The sequence below is a fragment of the Berkeleyomyces rouxiae genome, assembly GCF_048999995.1.
Source record: "Berkeleyomyces rouxiae strain 22BRR77 chromosome Unknown BrBRR77_ptg000012l, whole genome shotgun sequence".
NCBI lineage: Eukaryota > Fungi > Ascomycota > Sordariomycetes > Microascales > Ceratocystidaceae > Berkeleyomyces > Berkeleyomyces rouxiae.
Genome location: NW_027396502.1, coordinates 1,287,551 through 1,307,932, shown reverse-complemented (window position 1 = coordinate 1,307,932; position 20,382 = coordinate 1,287,551). Strand labels below are relative to the sequence as shown.

General features: G+C 49.8%; 6 protein-coding genes across 6 annotated transcripts; 3 read left to right on the top strand and 3 right to left on the bottom strand.

The window, feature by feature from the left end:
* Nucleotides 1–272: 272 nt before the first annotated feature.
* On the bottom strand, nt 273–3,964 carry BROUX77_007674 (uncharacterized protein; the record flags this gene model as incomplete). The annotated part of the gene is made up of 3 exons (XM_073752794.1): nt 273–1,966; nt 2,028–3,815; nt 3,898–3,964. 3 exons carry the CDS (start codon nt 3,962–3,964, stop codon nt 273–275), a joined length of 3,549 nt encoding a protein of 1,182 aa, XP_073601967.1.
* Nucleotides 3,965–5,351: 1,387 nt separating this feature from the next.
* On the top strand, nt 5,352–6,026 carry BROUX77_007673 (uncharacterized protein; the record flags this gene model as incomplete). The annotated part of the gene is made up of 2 exons (XM_073752793.1): nt 5,352–5,667; nt 5,737–6,026. 2 exons carry the CDS (start codon nt 5,352–5,354, stop codon nt 6,024–6,026), a joined length of 606 nt encoding a protein of 201 aa, XP_073601966.1.
* Nucleotides 6,027–6,847: 821 nt separating this feature from the next.
* On the bottom strand, nt 6,848–9,726 carry BROUX77_007672 (uncharacterized protein; the record flags this gene model as incomplete). Its single annotated transcript, XM_073752792.1, has 2 exons — nt 6,848–9,586; nt 9,703–9,726. 2 exons carry the CDS (start codon nt 9,724–9,726, stop codon nt 6,848–6,850), a joined length of 2,763 nt encoding a protein of 920 aa, XP_073601965.1.
* A 406-nt stretch (nt 9,727–10,132) lies between these two features.
* On the top strand, nt 10,133–11,332 carry BROUX77_007671 (uncharacterized protein; the record flags this gene model as incomplete). Its single annotated transcript, XM_073752791.1, has 1 exon — nt 10,133–11,332. One exon carries the CDS (start codon nt 10,133–10,135, stop codon nt 11,330–11,332), a length of 1,200 nt encoding a protein of 399 aa, XP_073601964.1.
* Nucleotides 11,333–11,465: 133 nt separating this feature from the next.
* Nucleotides 11,466–13,183, bottom strand: BROUX77_007670 (uncharacterized protein; the record flags this gene model as incomplete). The annotated part of the gene is made up of 3 exons (XM_073752790.1): nt 11,466–12,534; nt 12,606–12,806; nt 12,861–13,183. 3 exons carry the CDS (start codon nt 13,181–13,183, stop codon nt 11,466–11,468), a joined length of 1,593 nt encoding a protein of 530 aa, XP_073601963.1.
* A 4,861-nt stretch (nt 13,184–18,044) lies between these two features.
* Nucleotides 18,045–20,242, top strand: BROUX77_007669 (uncharacterized protein; the record flags this gene model as incomplete). Its single annotated transcript, XM_073752789.1, has 5 exons — nt 18,045–18,101; nt 18,180–18,196; nt 18,282–18,354; nt 18,418–18,558; nt 18,632–20,242. 5 exons carry the CDS (start codon nt 18,045–18,047, stop codon nt 20,240–20,242), a joined length of 1,899 nt encoding a protein of 632 aa, XP_073601962.1.
* Between the last annotated feature and the right edge of the window lie 140 nt (nt 20,243–20,382).

Below are 20,382 nucleotides of genomic sequence, written 5' to 3'. Positions count from 1 at the left end.
TCATCATCGAATCCACCGTCTCCGTACTTGTTGAGACTGACATGGCCCGCGCTGCTTTCCGAGAAGGCCTCGCAGAGATGGGTATTGTCAAAAATCGTCTCATCTGACAAGGTAGAATACTGTAGTGAGTGGGATGACTCCTTCGTGAACAAGGAGTTCAGACGTAACCCGAATGCCACTTCCGCACCGGCTCGCAGAGGCATATTCGAGGAAGCCATATTTCCTTCAAGGCCCCAGTTTGCGCTCAAGTTGAGGTCCATATTGCCAGCCTCCTAGGCCTCATTGTCTAGAAGATTGAAATCAATCCCATCATCAACGCCGTCATCATCGCGAGGCTTTCTCTGCGGCATGTTGACAAAAGATTCGACCATTTCGTCAAGAATGTAGCACAGGTAGTAGGGATCACTTCCCTGGTTGAGCTCTGGTAGAATGTCAACGTGCTCCTCGATGCAGGTATCGTTGTACTTGCGCCACACGCCAGCTTTGAAGTCATGAATCCAAACCCAGTAATGGCCACCGCTTTGCCGTCCACTGTGGCAGAAAACAGAATGAAGGCGGTACCGGCGCTTATTCATCTCCTTGAAAAGACCTTGGCATTGGTTGTTGAGTCGTGTTTTCTCTCCCTCAAGGAGATTGTACATGGCTGTAGCATCGGTATGATCATAAATACGATCAGCTCCCTCATTTAACCCATCCATTTGCTCAGAAAATGTAAAGGTCTCGTGTTCTTTTTGAGCCAGGGTATAGTCATTCCAAGAAACCCCGTCTTGTTCGCAGGCGTATTGACAGAGCTGTTGCTTATCGCCGACCAAGTCAGCATCCGAGTACACTTCTGATTCAACCATCCGCTCGTCTCTGAAGGTTGATCCAAGATTGAGGGTCGGAAGTTTTTGACGGATATTTCCATATGCTTCGGGGTCCAATAATCGCAGGCGTTTGCGCATGGCCCATCCCATTTTTCGCCGTTCCATCAAATCGGACCCTTCGGGAGCATCCATGTAGCGGTCAAGATCAAGGAAGTCATCGATTATGACTGGGTTGTAGTTCTTTTGGCCATTATCCTGCGTTCGTTGGACTAGGATATGGAGAACGGGCGGAGGGTCATCGAGAATGGCCGTGTACCGAGAAATTGACTCGGCACCTTCGATTTCGTCGCGATCAAACGTTCTATCCAATGCCTCATACAAAGTGCAAGAGTTTGATTGAGCCGGGAATGCTGTGATGTATCGATAGAATTCTGGCGCCTCTCGTTTTGCCGGAAGCTCTTGGCCCTCTTCATTTTTCTTGATAGTGTAGGTAACCATACGAAAGAAGAATGTCTGCATGACAAAGTCATTCTGGATATCGTCATAGACTGAGCCTGTGCTGGAAATTCCGGCTTGCATACGGTCAATAATGCGACCGAAAATCTCCTCGACATCCTGTTGTTGCATGGAAAACTCATGTTTTGATTTCAGAGATTTTTGGACAGCTCCACGGTCAAGAGATTTGCTGCTATTTGTCACTGAGGCTATACATGTTGTAGCAGCTGCAGAGTCTGTTTCAACATTCGACTGGGATGCACATGTGGTAGGTTTAGTGACTGGAGGATCCATGACCATGGTGATATCTTCATCTCCCATCAAAGTCTCCGAACTAACGTTGCTAGTGAGATCAATGGGCTTTAACTCGGGAGGTGGAGTGAGTGTACCCCCAGGAATCGGATTTATATCAGAAAGAGAAACAGTTCCCTGTGGCGTTGGTGAAATCAAGGGAACATCGGCCATGAAGATGTCGCCAAAGCTTTCAGACTCCTCTGGCATGGAGGGTTGGTTAGTGATTGTGAAGTTGGCATTACTGTCATTTGGAGCTGTTTGTAGCTGTGTATCCGTCAAGAGCACAGTATTGGCTAGTATCTGTGTGGGTTGAGTAGGCCCAACCGGGACTGTCTGGAGTTCAACGAAAAGTTTGTTGAGCTCATTAACAACTATGAACAAAGTTAGTAACTTTCTTGTCTCAAGGGAACAAAACGAAAAGAAAACACATACATTCTTTCGATACCAGTAAATCTAAAAGGCTCACTTTTGATTTGCTTGCACCAATACGTCGATCAGACACATCCTGCTCATTGAGTTCCATGTTGTGGTAGCTTTCCACCAGCTTTTGAATTGGAACAAGAGTATAAAGATACTGTAAAATACTGTTGAGATAACAAGTGTTGCCAATGTTCTCAAGACCAACCGGCCAGAGAGGAGGAGGAGCTCCTTGTTGGATGCGTTTGGATTCGCGCAAGAGCTGGACATCTTTACGTTCCCGGGCAATTGCAAGAAGCGCCCGGGCAACAATATCCTTTTTGATAATATTCATGCGGCTCCGAGCTTGCTTGATTACTGTGGCAATATCGTCGTTGGGTTGCATCCCAAGAACATCAGCCGCAAGTGAAGGGGGCATCCGGTGCTCGAGAATCTTTTGCAGGCGGGCGCTTCGTCTTCCTTGATTCACAAAGGTTTTCAAGAGCTCGAAGGAAGTTTCCACTTGAGACGGGTTATCGCGAAGGGCCTTTTTGAATGCAGTGATAATGTCATCGTCTGTTGCAATATCTGGTACATCCCATGTCGCAATCAGATAGTCCATTTCAACGTTTACCATGGCTTTGACTTTGCGGTCAAACTCAGCACCATGGCCGTTGGCAGAATCGCGTGCGATGGAAAACAGCGCATCTGTGTAGCAGTCCTTGTTTGCGGGGTCGAATTTGCAGTGACGGTTGTAGGTATCTTCGAGAAGGCGAGTTGAAAAGTTGGGCAGCGCACCCAGAAAACGGAATGGCCAGTTGAGCTTTGGTCGGCCTTCAATAAAGGTGTAGCCATCGCAGTCGAGGAGATCCTCGATATTCCGGATGGAAAGGCGCTGTGCAAGCATCGAAAAGTCGCCGTTCTTCATTCTCAGCTGTCGCATCAAGCACTCAAGCTCAACTTGGATGTCCTCGATATAGGCGCGATATGACCCGGGTTGTGTTACTGGACGCATGGGCTCCGGAGCCGTGGGCATAAAACATTCTTCAGTTATGCCATCCTTTTCCTCGATGATATCTGTGTAGCCAATGGAGCGAAATAAATCATACATCTCGGGTCCCATGACAACAACGAAGCGCTTGTTACGCTTTGTTAGCCTCTTGACCTCTGGTTTTGTGACTAGGTCCTTGGCGTATGTGAACAACTGGGCTAGACCAGCGTCAACCCACGACTCTTGTGCATCGGCGAAGCGTTCCGGGTCGTCGTTGATTGCATTCCGAAGGTTCTTCATGATGCGGTCCTTGTCGGTCAGCTTCTGGATCCATTCGGCACCAATGCGCGGTTCTGAGACTTCGATTTCCACGACAACCCCGCAGTTGTCGGATGTGCATCGGTAGCGGGCGCCAGTAATGAGGCGGTAGCGGTCTGATGTTATTTGTTGGACCTCTGCTTCGGTGTATGAGCACCAAAAGGCCAGCTGGTGGAAGCCCTCGGAGAGCGTTCTTCCGGGGCACTTGCATGGTGACTGATCCCCGTGAGGCTTGATTATGCGGACAAGGAAGTGATGGCAGCAATGTAGACAGCACGACGAGTTGAACAAGGTCTCGGAGTCTAGGCTGCCGTTTTGTGAGCCACTCTGCAGCAGTATGTGCTTTGTTTGAAGGCGCTTGCGGCCTCCGGGAGCCACCAAGAAGTCGGAAAGATCATGAGTCCCATATGCTTTAGACCAGATGGTGTTTTCGGTGTCGAGGCTCATGAACTCTGGCCATTCTGGGCCGATGTTGTGGTCGAGGAGATCGTGAATGAGAAGGGGGGCAGAGCGGGCTGGAGGATGCGGGTTAGAGAGTTCACGGACAGCAAGCGGCCCAAAGCAGGAGGTCTGGTTGGATATATCGATCGAGCTTACCATAGGGAACTGGCAGGTCGCCGTTGACGGTCTCTTGGACTTGGCCAGGAAGCCCGTCTAAGCTCATTTTGGGAGATGGATAAGGGAAATGAAGGATGGACAATTAATGGATGCGAGTGTGAGCTTGAGTGTAGGCGTAGTAGTTTAAGCCTGCGAATCTGGGGTCGGCGAAAGAGAGGTGGATGCCTGGGTTGGATTGCAGCGGCTATTGTGCGGGAAGGCCTTTTGCTTCTGAAACTGTCGCTGTTGGGAGAGTAAGCATGGGGGGGGGGTTGATAGAGAAAGACAGGACAGACAGAGCTCGCAGGCGGGCGACAGCGAAAGGCGGCATATAAATACCTTTGAGGGCAGAGTGTCCAGCAGGCTAGCTTGATGGAGAGGCAGCAGGTGTTTGAAGCAGAAAAAAACAAATTAAAATGACGTTGCACAGTGGCAAGGCTGAGACTGAAGCGATGGGTGGCAACCACAGGACACCCCGCTATGATGTCAAAAGATATGTTGTGCTATACTAGTTAGCTAGTTGTTGTGTAGGTATGGAGATGCTGGCATGGATGCACTTGTAGCACACGGCTTTTCTTTTGGCTGGAGTACATATGATATGTACCTGCACTTGACTGGCCCTCGGCAGGCTGGATAAAAATTCAGGCGCCACGAATAGTAGTCATGCACGCAGAAGTCAAGTCCGGAAGAGCTAGCCTGATGGCTGGTGATCAAACAAAATCTACAAAGGCTGAAGCGCCGTGATGTCACAGCCAACCAAGGCTCGGGCTTGGGGTACGAGACGCCAGAAAGGCTGGGCGGACCTAGAATATAGAGGCGTATACACAGCTGCCAAGGTGCAGGTACAGCAAGTGTATCTATGACTAAGCACCTACCTAACACACCTACTACATTATCAGATCTCTGAGACTGTCTCAACCCTGACATCCATATCCACAACCCTTATAATCAACGGACACCCCACCATGCTAGCTACAAGCTCCAAGTTACCACCTTGTCCAAGCTCTTGACCTGGTCTTCTGGCTTGCTCTGTGGCGCATCCGCCAACTTGGTGTGGCGCTCGCGAACTCAAGACGTAGCATATAACGGATGCTATAGGTGGAGACCGGCCCACCGCTAGCCAAATATCCAGCTTCCCATTGGCCAATTCCCTTGACGTAGACCGTGCTTTTCGGTCACGTGACGCGCTATCATCCAATCCTTTGCAAGCTTTTCTCGCGGGTCTGGCGTTTGCTACAATCCTAGCATAAGAATCACCTTTGCTAGCCTTTCCGACTGATCCCCTCTCTCCATAAAGGCCTCGCGCTCCGCCCGCCCTCTCTGCCTTTCTCTGTTCTCGTTTCCTTCTCTTCTTCTGCTCGTCGAGGGAAGGCTATCAGCTGGTCTGAGGCAATTCCATCCTCTAGACCTCTTTGACAGCCCAACAGACGTCGCCCGACCCGAGATAGGCAGAAATGTCTCCTCAGGAACACCAGGAACAGGGTGAAACCCCCTACAAGCCCGTCGATGCACTTGATTACAGTCTTCGACTGGCCGGTGTTGGCTCAATTATCGGCTTTACTGCCGCGGCCCTCAAGAACTCATTCGACACCAAGAACGCCACCTTCTCGACCGTCTTCACCCGCCACGGCAGAAACATCCCCCACATGGCGTTCACTGCCGCTGGCTTGGGTTTCGGCAGCGCTGCAATGGCTAATGTTCGCGGTAAAGAGGACTACATTAGTGCTGCCACTGGTGCCGGCTTGGCTGGCGCCATTTTTGGTCTTCCTTGTGAGTTCCCATTACACGCATTTTGGGCATCCCCCATGACCACCATACACTAACTCTCCCTTTTCATAGCCAAGCGATTCCCCGTTGTTCTCGGCTACGCTGCTTTCTACGCCGGCTTTGCAGGCATCTTCGTCTTTACCGGTGGCCGGATAGGCGGGTTCCGCAACTTTGACGAGAACGCCGAGCTCGACCGCAAGGAACAGATCAGAGCCAACCGCCGTAGACCGATCGAGGAAACCATTGCCGAGATTGGCGAGGGTCGTGGAATCCGTCCCCCTGGATACGAAGAGCGTAGACGTGAGCGCCTAAAGGAAAAATATGGCTTTGACATTAACCCCGTCAAGGCTACTGTTGACTAAGCCTTGTCCAACTGTCTCGTATATTCACCTTTGTGTGCAAGCACATCTTGTGAGTTGAGTTTCTGGGCTTCAACATGGTCTCGGGGCCCTCTCACTCACAGTGAGATGGAATCTCTGTAAGTTCTACCCTTTTATCCCATCACAAGATGCCCCATACCCATAAGTGGATATGATGACCAATAGAGGCTGTTTATGAATCTTAATATGTTTCCACACTCACTTTTTTATTCTATCACATATATCTGATGTCCACTTTTGACCCATTCTCATTTACCTCCCCCAATTTCTATTACGAGGGCCGTCGGCTAACATGAAGCTTCTGCTTCTTCTTCTCTTCAGGCCATTTGACAGCCACCTCTACCAGGTGCCCATCTCAACACATCAAACACATGAAATCAAATCCCTGGACCAGACAGGAGAATAAGGATTCCCATGCCAACATTTGCTTGTTCTCAAGCTGTCACAAGTTACTCCCTCTCTAATGAGTCTCTCTGTGGCTTGCATCGCAGTTCAGCAAGGGCGGCTCGGACCTTTTTTTAACCTTGGCAGTCTTCGAGTCTTGCCACTTTTTTTTTTGTTTCGTTTCATATCTCAAGAGCCCGTATGCCTACCAGTATCAGCAGTAAACTCAGTAACACAGTAACAGTCAAAGAAGCAGAATCGAATATACCATTTTTGTTCAACATCAAACCGTCAATTATCATGCATCATGTACTATTCTCCACACTACTGCTACTGGTAGTTATGTGCATAAACCTATAGACAAACATCTATGTATATGTCGCTATAAAATCTCTTGCAGATAGATAACCATCGAATTATTAAAGGGCCTTTACGGCTTGGAAGAAGGGGTTCGCCAGCAGATCCTTATCCTTCATGACCAGGTCCTTCATCTTGGCTATCATCTCGGCTTGAGACAGATTACCCCCTTCAACATCCTTCTTCCACTGCAGCAGCAGCTTCTTGAGCATCTCACTGCCCTGAGCCACGTCGTCGTTGGAATATTGGATGCCGAGGTCTTCATGCTTGGCAGAAAAGTCCTCCAGTTCATCGGCTTTGCGCTTGGCCATGCGTACAACCTTGTCCGGGAAGCGCACCAGCTCGGCAACATGGATGCCGAAGCTCTGGTCACACACGCCCTCCTCCACCTTGTACAGAAGTGTAACCTCGCGCTTTTCGTTGCTCTCCTTGCCGATACCGCTGATGTGAGCCGTCACATGGAGGTTTCGGACTTGGGGATGGCTGTCGGCCAGGGCCGTTAGTTCATGGAAATGAGTGGCGAAAAGAGCAAAGCATCCAATCTCTTTGACAATGTGTTCTGATATGGCCCAGGCAAGACCGAAACCGTCATAGGTAGATGTGCCACGGCCCAGCTCGTCAATAATGATTAGCGAGTCAGAAGTCGCAGACTTGAGAATATTGGCAGTCTCGAGCATTTCAGCCATGAAGGTCGACACGCCCTTGAGCTGCGAATCACTGGCACCAACGCGGGCCAGGATAGAGTCAAAGATGCTAACCTCGGCCTCTGAGCAAGGCACAAAGGAGCCAATCTGCGCCATAAGTGTAATGACACCGACCTGGCGAATGTAAGTTGATTTACCGCCCATGTTGGGACCGGTGATGATCAAAAAGGCCGACTTATCACGAGTCAGTTCAATATCGTTGGTGATGAACTGCACGTCGTCCTGCATTTCAAGACAAGGGTGGCGCGATTCACGCAAAATGGTTGAGCCCTGACCCCGCTCGTGGATGACAGGCCGAGTGTACGCCGTAGGTGCATGTACTGCACAATGGGCCAAAGAAACAATAACATCCAAGTGCGACAGAACGCTTGCCAGCCGGGTAAGAACAGGGCAGTACGAAGCGGCAACCTTGACAACCTCAGCAGCCAGGCCATTCTGTTGCTGGTTGTACTGGTGCGTAAGTTGGTCATGATCACGGCGCAGCTTTTGCAAGGTCTTGGTGGTAAAGTAGACACCGTTCTTCTGAGTCGAGCATTCTTGATAATCCTTATTGTTGCGGATGCAACCGGCTTCTTGACGGGTGAGGCGCATACACCAGCCATGTACCTTGTGGTTTTCCATGAAGATCTTCTTCTCACGTTCCTGACCAAGATCGCGTGCAGAGCTGTGGAACTCAGCATCCATCTCGCGGCGAGTCCTGTCTAGCTTCTGGCGGATAACTTTGAGCTTTTCGTCGAACTGAGCCTTGATAATAAACTCATGATTGTCGAGAGCATCAAGGTCAATTGTAGTTTCCACCAAATCTTGTAGCTTCGACAGGCCGTTAGACAGCTCCCTCATCTCATTGGTATAGGCAACTTCTAGAGGTTCGCGATGACCATCGTCCATGACACCATCAAGAGTGCCAATAAATCCAGGGAGACGAATGACCACTTGGTATGCTCGCACCACATCTTCTAGGTTAGCTTTGCCTTTCTGAAAACGCTTTGCTAGTCGAGAGATATCGGGAACCGAACGTAAATGTTCTTCCTGCATGGTTTGACGTAGCTCTGTGTCACTGAAGAATGCGTCAACCAGTTGCTGTCTTTTCTCAATTTCGGCTTTATCCATCAAGGGCTGTTTCAACCACTGTGCCAACAGCCTACTTCCGGCAGTCGTTTTGCAGTGATTCAAGAGGCCAAAAACACTCATTGATTTAACGCCATCGCGCACTCCAGGCATAAGGTTCAAGGCCTTGAGAGCAGCAGCATCAAGCTTCATGTAATGTGCCAAGTCATGCTGATATAAATGGAATTGGCCAAAGTTGGCAGGGTCCTGAAGAGCGCCAATGTACTTTATCAAGGCTGCAGCTGAGCCCATAGCAAGTTTAAGTTCGGTCTGCGGCAAGGTGGAAACAGCTCTCTCGTCTTTGAGCAGTCTTGCCAAGTCCTGCTCGATATCTTTGACGCCAAACTCCGAATTGGGTCTCTCAGAAATGGCGGCGCCACAGTTGTCGATGATCTGCCGCACCTTTTTTAATTCAGGGTCTTTGTCTTCACCTTTTTCCGCTTGAACTAGACATTCTTTAACGCCAAGCTGGATAATCAAGGATTCTAGGTTCGAGTATAAATCGTTGTCGAGAAATTCACTGACGCCCAGTTCCCGAACAGTAGCGTCTGCAAAGCAGACACCTACGGACCTCTGGTCCGCCTTGATTGAGATTTTTACGGCCATGAGCATAGGCGCCGCTTCAAACTGGCCCTGAATCTCATCCTCGACGTCTTGCAGATTTCCCGGAGAGGCCTGTTTGACCATCTTCCAGTTCATACGACCATTTGGAGATGCCCAGATCTCGATTCTCTTGCCGAGCTTGAATAGCGCTTCCCGGAGGAACTGACGATAGACTGTCTGGGAGAGTGTCACAGAAGGCAAGCCAGATTCATCGGAACGGCCAAGCTGACGTATGACCGACGTTGATTTGTAGACCGTCTTAGCAATGAAGATGGCGTTGGGGCCATGGGCGGTGTAGAAGTCGCTTCGGTCGAAAATGCGGATGGTTTCATCGTCACTTTCGGGGAGGGATTTGAAGAACTTGATGAAGCCATGTTCATCGTCAACCTGGAAGAAAGTTTGTTGTTAGCAGATGAAGTGGCTTTTTGAGCTTTGATAGGGCAGTGATACGTCCAACCATGTTGTGCTGTACAACTGTTTACTCGGTAACGTTCTTGTCCTACCTTGAGCTCTGGTCTTGACGACATGTTGACAATGTGTTGATATTTAATGTGGTGAGATAAGACACTGTCGATGGGGTCTGATGTTCTAGTTGTGTGCAAAATCAAACTTTGCTGCCAGTCTTTATGCTGAAGACTGTATAATTATTCTATCCTTTGGCTGACTCAGTAAACGTTGCAGCCGTTGTTGCAGTTACCCTCCTCAGCTTTTTGGCCTCCCTGCCTGGCGGCAGCGCGTTCTGCAGACCAGCTCAACGCGTCTAGAGTACGCTAAGCCGAAAGGGGTAAAATTGGCCGTCACCGCCTTTATTATTTTGCCGGACAGTCTCCTCACCGCCTTCAAAAATTCACAACCTATGGGACCTCGAAACAAAGACCAGCTCTTATGAGACCAGGGCAGGCCGCTTTTGAGCACCACACCGCAACACAGAACATGTCCGAACAACCCGACGACACCGAGATCATTGTTACCGCAGAGCCCATCGGCACCGATCCCCAAGATGGACAGCAACCAGCCGTCGTTGCTGGCGAGACCGATGTCGCCACTCCTCCCATGTCGAAGAACCAGATGAAGAAACTCAAGCGCAAACTTGCCTGGGAGGAAGGTGCTGAGGAACGCAAACACCAGCGCCGAGTAAAGCAAAAGCTCCGCAAAGAACGCCGGCGGAATGATCACCAGGCCCAGGTGGCGCAAGCAATTGCCGAGGGGCGCGACCCCGCCGAGCTTAACACCCGGGTCCAACGCCGTAGCCCCGTCAAAGTCCCCATCTCGCTGATAGTGGATTGCGACTTTGAGCAGTACATGGCAGACAAGGAGCTGATTTCCCTCAGCAGTCAAATCACGCGCTCATACTCGGAAAACAAAAAGGCTAGCTTCCGCTCACACCTAGTCATGAGTTCGTGGAAGGGCAAGCTGCGCGAGCGCTACGAGACTGTTTTCGCCGACCAGTTCAAGTACTGGAAGGATGTGACATTTATCGAAGGCGACTTTGTTCAGGCATCCAAGCAGATGAAGGAGGTTATGGCCGGTCCCGAGGGCGGCAAGGTCATTGCCACTCTGCAGACCCCCGAGAATGGAGCTCCGGCTATACATGTGGAAAACCCCGACGAGGAACTTGATCCGGAGGTCGACGAGACGGGGTATGGCTCAGACGTGGTCTATCTCTCGTCAGACTCACCATATGTAATTGAGCGACTGGAGCCAGGCACATCTTACGTTATTGGCGGCATTGTCGACAAGAACCGCGAAAAGGGACTGTGCTACAAGATTGCCCGTGAGCGCAAAGTCCGCACAGCAAAGCTCCCCATTGGCGAGTACATGGTGATGCAGAGCCGCCAGGTGCTTACCACCAACCAGGTGGTCGAGATCATGCTCAAGTGGTTGGAGCTAGGCGACTGGGGCCAGGCATTTTTGTCCGTGATTCCCAAAAGAAAAGGCGGCCGGTTAAAAACTGATGTTTCTATGGAAGGCTCAAGCATTGTAGAAGAGGCCGCTGATGAAGAGGAAGATGGAGATGATGAAGGGACAGAAAGGGAGGCTGTGGAAGAAGCCGCTAGAGTTGATTCACACATAGACGTACATGAAGAGGTTGCAAAGGAGGCGGAAGACTCGGTTGAAGAGACTCGATCATAATTGGCGCAATACTAATGGAATTTCCCAATACCGAAATGCCTGTCCAGCGGTGTATATTTTCTTATAGTGTCTCATTGACTCATTCTAAATTCGTTACACGTAATGGGCCAAGTCCATCCATGCTTTTTGTTTATCAAAAGTCGAGCAACTCTTCGCCCGCATCTCGTTCGCGTTTCACCACTCGAGTCTCGTCTTTGAGAAGACCAGCCACAAACGACCGGAAGTAGTCGATGTACGGCTTCAGATCTGTTTTCTCCCAGTCAGCAAGAGGCTTGCTACTGGTGCTGGTCTCTCCTTCCTCTTCCTTCCAGTCGTCAATCTGCTGCAACAATTCCTGGACGGTGGGAACCGCGAGGGGTTGAAACTCGTTGAGCTTGCTTGTATCAACCGGCACACAAACTCTGCCAGTTCCTGGATGGACGACAAACGGGCTCTTTAGCAAATGGTTAAGCTTCTTGCTGACTTCAATATCGAGTCGTGGATATGTGTACTCTAGGACAATATCCTGCTTAGCGTCTCGCAAAGCACGTGTGTCAAAGTTTTTTCCTGCGTCACGCTTGGCAATGGCATCGATTGACGTCCACTTGCTTAGCGAATCGCCGCCGGATGCTTCCCACTTTTGCGCTAGAGATTCTTGCAATGATTTGTCAGGAATCATGCCCAGCATATATTTCTGGCGCTCGGGGTCTGCTAGCGGGTCTTGGACTTCGAGAACATCGTGCTGGAAGTGTGACTTAAGCAGGTCTAGACTGCGGGTTAGGTGGGGGTGTAGAGGCCGTCTCAGATTGACCTTTTTGGATGTCTGCGCTCCACCACGCACTACATCAAAGTATCCCGCAACAGCTCGTCTCTGTTGATCGTTCAAGTTGCGTGCGGACTTGTCACACACCCAGCAATGGATACCACGACGACCAGAATATACCCACATGATGTGCTTGAAGCCAAAGTCGTCCCTCAAGGCTGCATCTAGCACCTTGACTGACATGGTCATGAATGCCCAGCACTTTCGGCAGATGTTTGCTTTATCGCAGCATGTACGGATTTCATCGTAGTCCGTCAAATCGATATCAAAGCACAGTTCTTTGGCAATGGGTTTGAAGGCGGCAGGATTCGGTAATGATTTTCGGTCTCGGGGGTTTGTGCTATAGACCGGGCCAATTTCGAATCGGGTGGGAATTTGGAGAATGACGTCCTTCTTGAGACTGGGTATCCAGACAATGGTCAGTCGATGTGTTTGGCATGTGACTAGGGGAAATGGCCTAGAGATACATACTGCTCCGCGGAGTTGTACGAAAGATAGCGCTTATAAAACTCGGCACCACCTGGGCCGTTCAAGGTCATGGCAATTTCTCGGTGCTTCATGTCGGTTGATGGGATGGGGCTATGATTAAGCCACTGGAACAGAGTTTTGAAAGGAAACAGTCGTTCGTAGAAAAGGCGCAGAATGAAGGGGTCAGAGGCGTCGGCATTGGCACTGGAGTGAATGGTTAGATGGTTCTACTGAGGGATGGCCTAGACAATGACATACAAGGAGCTCTGCAGAGGAGCCGGGGCCGGGACAGAGCTGGGATATTCTTCATCAGACTCGGAGTCTGGAAACAAATCTTCAGGTTTGATCCCAGCAGGTAGTCCTAGCTCCAACCCTTCCAGTTCCACCCTTGCTGACTCGGTGGTAGTATCGGGATGGACAGCTTTGGAAGTAATCTGAGGCTTTTGCGGCGACGTGGCGGACTCTATCGCATCGACTTCGTCCATATCTATGTCAAGATCACTATCAATAAGATCTTGGTCTTCGGTTGTGCCCATGAGAGCGTCATCGACGGGCTCTTCTTTTATGGCGTGGGGTGACATTTTGTGGCCAGCTAGAATACTCAGTATATGTTTATGGGGAAGGACGTCGTTTAGTTTTCGTGATAGTCGGCAGTGTAGTAGGTTCGGTACCCGAATGGAGACCCCGTCAACCCGAGCGTTGTTTATGCCACCCACGCAAAACGCGCTGGAACTGGCTTCACGCGCCAACGCCACCTGGTTTAATTGATGTGGCGCTAGCGTTGTGTTACTGTGGCTTCGCTCTAGATTTTGTAACCCTTGGATAATAACCCTCCACTCTTCACGTCATCAAGGGAAATCTGACGATGCGTTGTAGATAAACTCAAACAATCAACCTTATTTTCCATTGTCTCCATGCTATATATTGCCACCCAGACATCTCGTTCTACTAGCAGGGTCCTTTACTATGCCGACGATTATACATGACAGACTGATTGACGTTACCGTGAATCGGTGTCAGTGCTCTTGATACCTTGGTCTCCATAGTCAGCTAAGTTATCTGATCACAGCCCACTCACTGGTACAGTATCTCATGACAAGGGAAATGCACCACTGGTTCACCCACACATCGTCCAAGGCTGCCAGATAAACGAAACGAAACAAAACAGATGGAACACAAAGCTTTTAGAAGCTCTGGCCGCCCAGTTTGCACGCTCAGAGTTTAGTGTCGCAGTAGCAGCTGCGGCTAGGGATTTATAGGCTGGCTCTGGGCCGGTCTAGACCTGGCGATTGATTCCGTGCACCATTCTTTTTTTCCCCAGAGCGGCTCAGGTCAAGAACCGACAAACTGGTATGACTTCTAGAAGGCCAAGTGGGAAAAGAGGCATGGAGGGCAGGACATTGAACCCGGCATAGCCATCTGTATAAGTCGAGACACTGCGCGGAAGGCGATGGGTATAGTATATACAGGAGGACAAGGGGCTATCGTCGTGGTAATGTAGTTCACGATAGTCAGAGGGGGAGATGTGTATAGACATGTGCTCACACAAGTCCAAATATGTATAGACAACACAGGGCAGGGTGTTGTTGTCCTGCGCCCCTTATGAAGCCTATATCAATATCATTTGTACCATACAATACACATGCATAGTTGTGCATTGGTGTGTATGAAAGAGTGTCAACTCAGATAGCGATGCAGAGGCCGATGCTTGGAGAGAAAGAGCAGTAAGCTCGTGCCTGGGCTTGTGGATTGACTGTATATTTGGTTAGTTGCATGGAGAGGAGAAGACAGGCACAGAGTACCAGCCGTGCGTGCCGTTCAACAAACCACCTGGCAGAACCGAACCAGACGAGAAAGCAAGGTGGCAAGTGGAGTTGATGCTGCCAATGCTGATCTGCAGATAAAACATGTTCAATAAAGCAGCGCCAACATTGAGCCGGGCGGCCCTTGAGGAGCTTGAGTCTGACCTCTCCTTTTTCCAGGGGTTGGGCTATCATTTTACGCTAATTTATACCGGTCCTTTCATTTCAAGGTTATGGCGGAGGAGAAAGAAGGGAGAGAGAAAGTCAGGGAGAGCACCAAGTCAGAAGGCTGATCAGAGGGCTGACAAGGTGGATTTTCAGAGGAAGACATCTTGGAAACCATTGACCCCAGGTTTAAGGAGAGGCTCGCACGAACACGCCACGCACACACACGCACATTATGTATGCGGTCAACTATGTACATATGCATGTATGTACATATGTATGTGGTTGTTCTTACAGGCGGGCATGCAAGTATGTATGTATGCGTGTGTACTTGCTTGCATACGCATGCACAGATCATGGACTCGAGCCAAAAGTAAGGCGACGTTAAGGGACAGCCAATGTTGGTTGTGGACAAAAGCTCCAAGCCTTGACTTGACTTGGCTATGTTTTACGTCTACCGAAAAGCTCCAAGCTGTCGGGGCGCTGTGGCGTGTCTTTGGCTCTGACGTCTGGAGTTTTGGGGCGGCGGGATATGTTAGTCATGCCGTAGTGGTTGTAGTAGCACCAGCTAGTGGTAGTTACTAGCAATTAGTTAGTTCCTAGAACTATACTACAAGTAACTACCGCCGTCGCTGTGTGCTACACCGTGGATTGGGACCGTTCCACACTGCTGCCCTCTGTGGAGGAAGGCACATCGCATTCATTCATTCTTCTTTTGCTTTGTTCTTGCCGTTGAACTTGTGCGGGCCAGGGCACACCGAGACCCAGTCCTGGCCGCCCATTGACTAGGCCGCCTTTAGGGGGCTGCTCTGTTTTCACACGCTGGCGGCGCAAAAGAGGAAAAGAAATAGCATTTCGCCGGTAGGTAATGTAATGCATGCCATGCCGGCTTGCTGTATCCCATCCCACTCGGAGAAATTCGTGCAAAAATATCTCCAAGTGCATGCGACTGTCAAGACGTTTGTGGTTATCAAGGGCCCCCATTGTGTAATATGGATACTATAGCCAATTATGTATGTATGTATGTATGTACTTGTATTTTTGTACCGGTACCTGGCTCTAACTGTACGAGAACATGCAATGCAGACTTTATAGTGGGGCCGGTAAAGAGGGAATGCAACAATGTGCATACATACATTCGGCCCGGCCCCTCTCCTCGCTGAGAAGGAGCAGAGTCGTTCTTGCCCTCTTCTAGGTTGTGTATGGGCTAGTGCTTCAGCCAGGAGAGCCCGCTAGCCATTAACTAGTTAATTGAAGATCTAGGATGCGTGGTTGTGGGTCCGAGGACTTGTGGTTGGTGGAGGTGCGAGTGCACTTTGGACGGTACACAAGTTGCCACTTGACCCGTGCTGAGAAAGGTTGTAGTCCGTGCGAAGCCATATTGACTCGCGGTTGACACGGTCTCACAAATGGGGCTCGATGGTACAGAAGACAGACAGTGCACTGTTAGGCTCGGCTGCGCTGCAGTTGGAGGGTTGCAATTACCGCGTATGAGGGAAAGCGGACTAGACATATCCACACAGTACGGGCAGGTGGGCCCAGGAATAAAAAAATATACAAAGGGACAAAAGCTGTGAACGGTGATCAAGTCTTGGAAACAATGGCGAGTTGAAAAGACGACAACTTCGTATATGGTGTTGGTTATAGTTATACATACACCGGCGTCCAGGCGCTGCAAATCACCGTTTTTTTTTTCTTTTCTCTCAAAGCCTGCACACAACAAGTCACGTCGACACTTCTCCCACCCGTCCCAGCTTGTGGTAGTAGTTGCGGGAACTGGCTCGTGGAAGCGGCCCGTGATTGGTTGGTGCATGTAATCTTGTTGAACATGGAAACAACCCCAACTTGCACCCTCTTGAAATCCACCACACCACGACGACGTGTCTCTCTACCGCCGTTGCATATTGAGGTTTCCTTTTGCCCTGATATCGTTTATCAGTATATAAAAGCACCCCAAGAGGCCAAGCAACTCTGTGTGTGGGTTTGCCTGTATCGCTTGGCTAGGTTTTGGGTGCCGTGAATCCATCCACCCCCCTCCCCCTTGAGTTGGTGCATCTCAGAATGCCAACTTCGTCCTCACACATAAGTGGCCGTAGCTTTTGGTGAAATACTATGCCAAGCTGCCGTCCTTTTACCTGTTCTTCTTCTTCCCTACTCCCATGTCTTGTATGTCTCGTCCTGTAAATGCACATCTGGTTCAGCAAACGTCAGTCAGTCGTCTATAATATAGGTACAAGTACAGGTACATCCGGGAAGTTGATGGCAACTGCAACTGCAACTGCAGCTTCTGCCTTGATCGCAACTTGCAGCTGCCTTCTTTTGCACCTTCCTCCTTGTCTAGGAGCTGCTTATGTACTATTTTTTCTCCTTCCCTTCAACTTCTGCTTCCACTTTCTCTTCCTTTTCCATTTTTTCTCTTTTCATCCTCGCTTTTCTGGTTCCTTCTTTTTTTTCTTTTTCGGGTCGCCCATGAAGATTGATTCCATCGCCGCCCATCCAGCTGTACCCTCGTCTTCCTCCCCATCTCCATCTCCATCTCCATTTTCTCGGCCGCCTGCCTCATTTCACCCGAAACACCCTCCGCCCGGGCTTGTTCATGGGTGCAGCGTCGCTTTGCACTGCCAGCTTAGCTTTTGTCTTCCCGCCTGGTATTACAAGTACAAATACAAGTACCACAGGCTCTTTGTATTCAAGTATCTTGCAGGCCAGAGATAAGAAACCCCGACCTCAACCACCCGCGACGATCATATTTAGCGGCACAAGCTCAGGAAGCCCGAAACAAACATTTGTTGCTCTTGGCTATTTTGCCGTCAATTTAGCGGTCGTCGCTGCGAGCCTTCTCTTACTCTGCTGACGGCATCAGTAACGCCCTGCATCTGCAACTTTTGGGCTTGTTCGGTTCTGTCCTCAAATCCTCAATTCCAGCCGTTGCCACACTATAGTTGTGCCGCTTTGGCGTCATCTTATCTTCTATACAAGTACACCACCGCCGTCCGTCACTCGGCTTCAGTTTTCGGAACCTTGGCTGGAATTGCCGTTTCTTACAAGTATACTTGGTGCCTATAACTAGCATTTTACTATACTTTGCTTTACTTTACCCCTGGTCGCATTCTTCTTTCGACCATCGCGATTCTCACGAATCGCAGTTCAGCTGTCTTTCATTCGATTTTCTCCTTCATCCTGCGTCGCGCACTAGCTTCCTTACAGCCGTTCTCGTTGTTTTCTCACTAAAAACATCCGCCAACTCAGCTTACTTACTTAATCTTCGACCTGTCTGAGACAACCCGTATCCGAACCTTTCTTGACTTTTTGCAATTGTCACCGCATTAATCCAAGGCGCTCCGAGTTTGCTTGACTGATTCAATCAGCGCTTTAAGCTTTTTCTTGCATATCCAGTCTGAATCTCCGATCCCGATTAATATTCCCACTCATAATCACCTCACCCAGATAAAAACGACGTGCCACTTCTGTCATAATGCCGGATGAATCAGGATCTGGCGGCGGCGGAGGCAACAACAACTCTAGCGACTTTGTATGTGACTCCTGTCCTACATGAACTGCCTTCGGCAGCAACCCGTGAATCTTTGCTCTAACCATCGTCATCTTATAGGTCCGTAAACTCTACAAGTATGATTCCCAACGCCAGCAAATATTGCTGTCTTTGTCACCAGCCGCCAACAGCTTCAACTAACACGAATCGTCCGAATTTAAGCATGTTAAAAGACCCCGAAAATCACACCATTGTACGATGGGGGAGCGACGGCGATACTTTCGTCGTGCTAGAGGTAACTAACTCTCAAACGATATTCCTAATACTCATGTCAACACTAACCGAAAATCACACCCAGAGCGACATTTTTACCAAATCTGTTCTTCCGAAACACTTCAAGCATAGCAACTTCTCCAGTTTTGTGCGCCAGCTCAACAAATACGACTTTCATAAGGTTCGCCGTGGGGAAGAGAGTAGCCAATCAGCCTATGGCCCTAATGTACGCAAAACCATCCATCCACCTACTGTCTATGTTGTGGATAGACCAAAGGCTAATACTAATACCCCTATAGACATGGGAGTTCAAACATCCTGGATTCAAAGCCGACGGCAAAGAGAACCTCGACAACATCCGACGAAAGGCCCCTGCCCCGCGAAAGACACAGCCGGCGGAGGAAACGATGGTTGCGGCTCAGAATCAGCTAGCCATGGTCACCGATGCTGTCACTGCCACGCAGCAACAAATACATGCCATGCAGGTTCACATGAATGCCTTGATGGAATCTAACAAAAATATGAATATCGAATTCGGGAATATGCATAAGCTTCTCACGTTGCAACGTACTGTCAATATTGAGCTTGTCAGTTTCCTCGAAAATAGATGCAAGTCTGCTCCCAGTATAAACGGAACCCAGGAAGAAGCAGAGTTGCGGCGAATTCGCGAATTTCTAGGCATGAACGTTATCGATGATGCGAAGCGCAACAGCATATTTTCGCCAGGGACCAATGAGCAACTGGCCAGCATGTACACTGGCCAAAACGTCACTCCGATGATTCAAGACAGCATGGAGCTTTCGCGCTACGGTGTATACCCTGTTGGAGAGACTACTGGCATCGACCCATTTAGTGCCGAACACATGAAGAACATTCCGTACCAGTTCCAACCAGAGCCTAGCATTATGGTGCCACCTACAGCTCCTATCATTACACCAACAACAGTCGTCACCGCCCCAGAGGTTGAGGTTGCTTCACCACCAGCGACCGAGGATGCGCCAGATTGGGGAAAAAGACCTCCCCTTGTCTATCTCATTGAGGATGATAAGATTTGTTCACGAATTGGCTACAAATTTCTGCGCACCTTGGGATGTAACGTGGAAACTGCCGAGGATGGGTTGCAGGCCGTGTCTACCATCAACACCCGCAACCTCAAGTTCGATCTCATATTTATGGACATCATAATGCCCCGCATGGATGGTGTCTCGGCTACGGCTTGTATCCGTGAACATATGCCTAATGTTCCCATTGTGGCTATGACTGCAAACATCCGCGCTGAGGATATTCAGTATTATTATTCGCACGGCATGTCCGATGTCCTTGCGAAGCCATTTACCAAGAACGGGATGCTTAGCACTCTTCGCAAGCATCTTCCCGACTTCAGATCAAAGGGCTCCCCAGAGGGCATCATGCAGCCCAATGGTATGGTGGGTGGCAGCCCTTCAAACGGGCTCCCTGCCCCCTCAAACGGAGTAGGGACACCAGGTGCAATCATGCAACAGCAGCAACAACAACAACAACAGCATGCCCAAGTGCAGGCCCAGGCCCAGGCTCAGGCTCAAGCCCATGTGGTTCAAATGCATCAGGCTCAAGTTCAAGCCCAAGCCCAAGCTCAAGCGCAGGCTCAAGCACAAGTACAGGCTCAAATGAATGCAGCCAATGGAGCCAATTGGCAGTCGCCACGGCAGATGTCCCACCAATCGCCGGGCCAGACTGGGCCCATGGACGGGTCCTATATAAACAGTGTCTCCGGCCCTGTCATGGTGCCCTCCCAGAGAATGCAGTTTGCCCCGAATGGCTCTATGCCACCGCCTCATCAAGCAACGCCACGTTTACATGACTTGGGAGCTATTGACGACCGCCCGGAAAAGAGGCAACGCATTTTCGGTCCTGAGAGCACGTTTACTTAGAACTGCCTGACGCTGACGAAGGGCTATCTATGACGTCGATAGCCTGTTCATTCATTTCTCATACAATCTAGCCAAATTCTGGCAGCATTTATTCCCATGCTATATTTACCCTACCACCATTACCCAGAGCATGTTCTTTC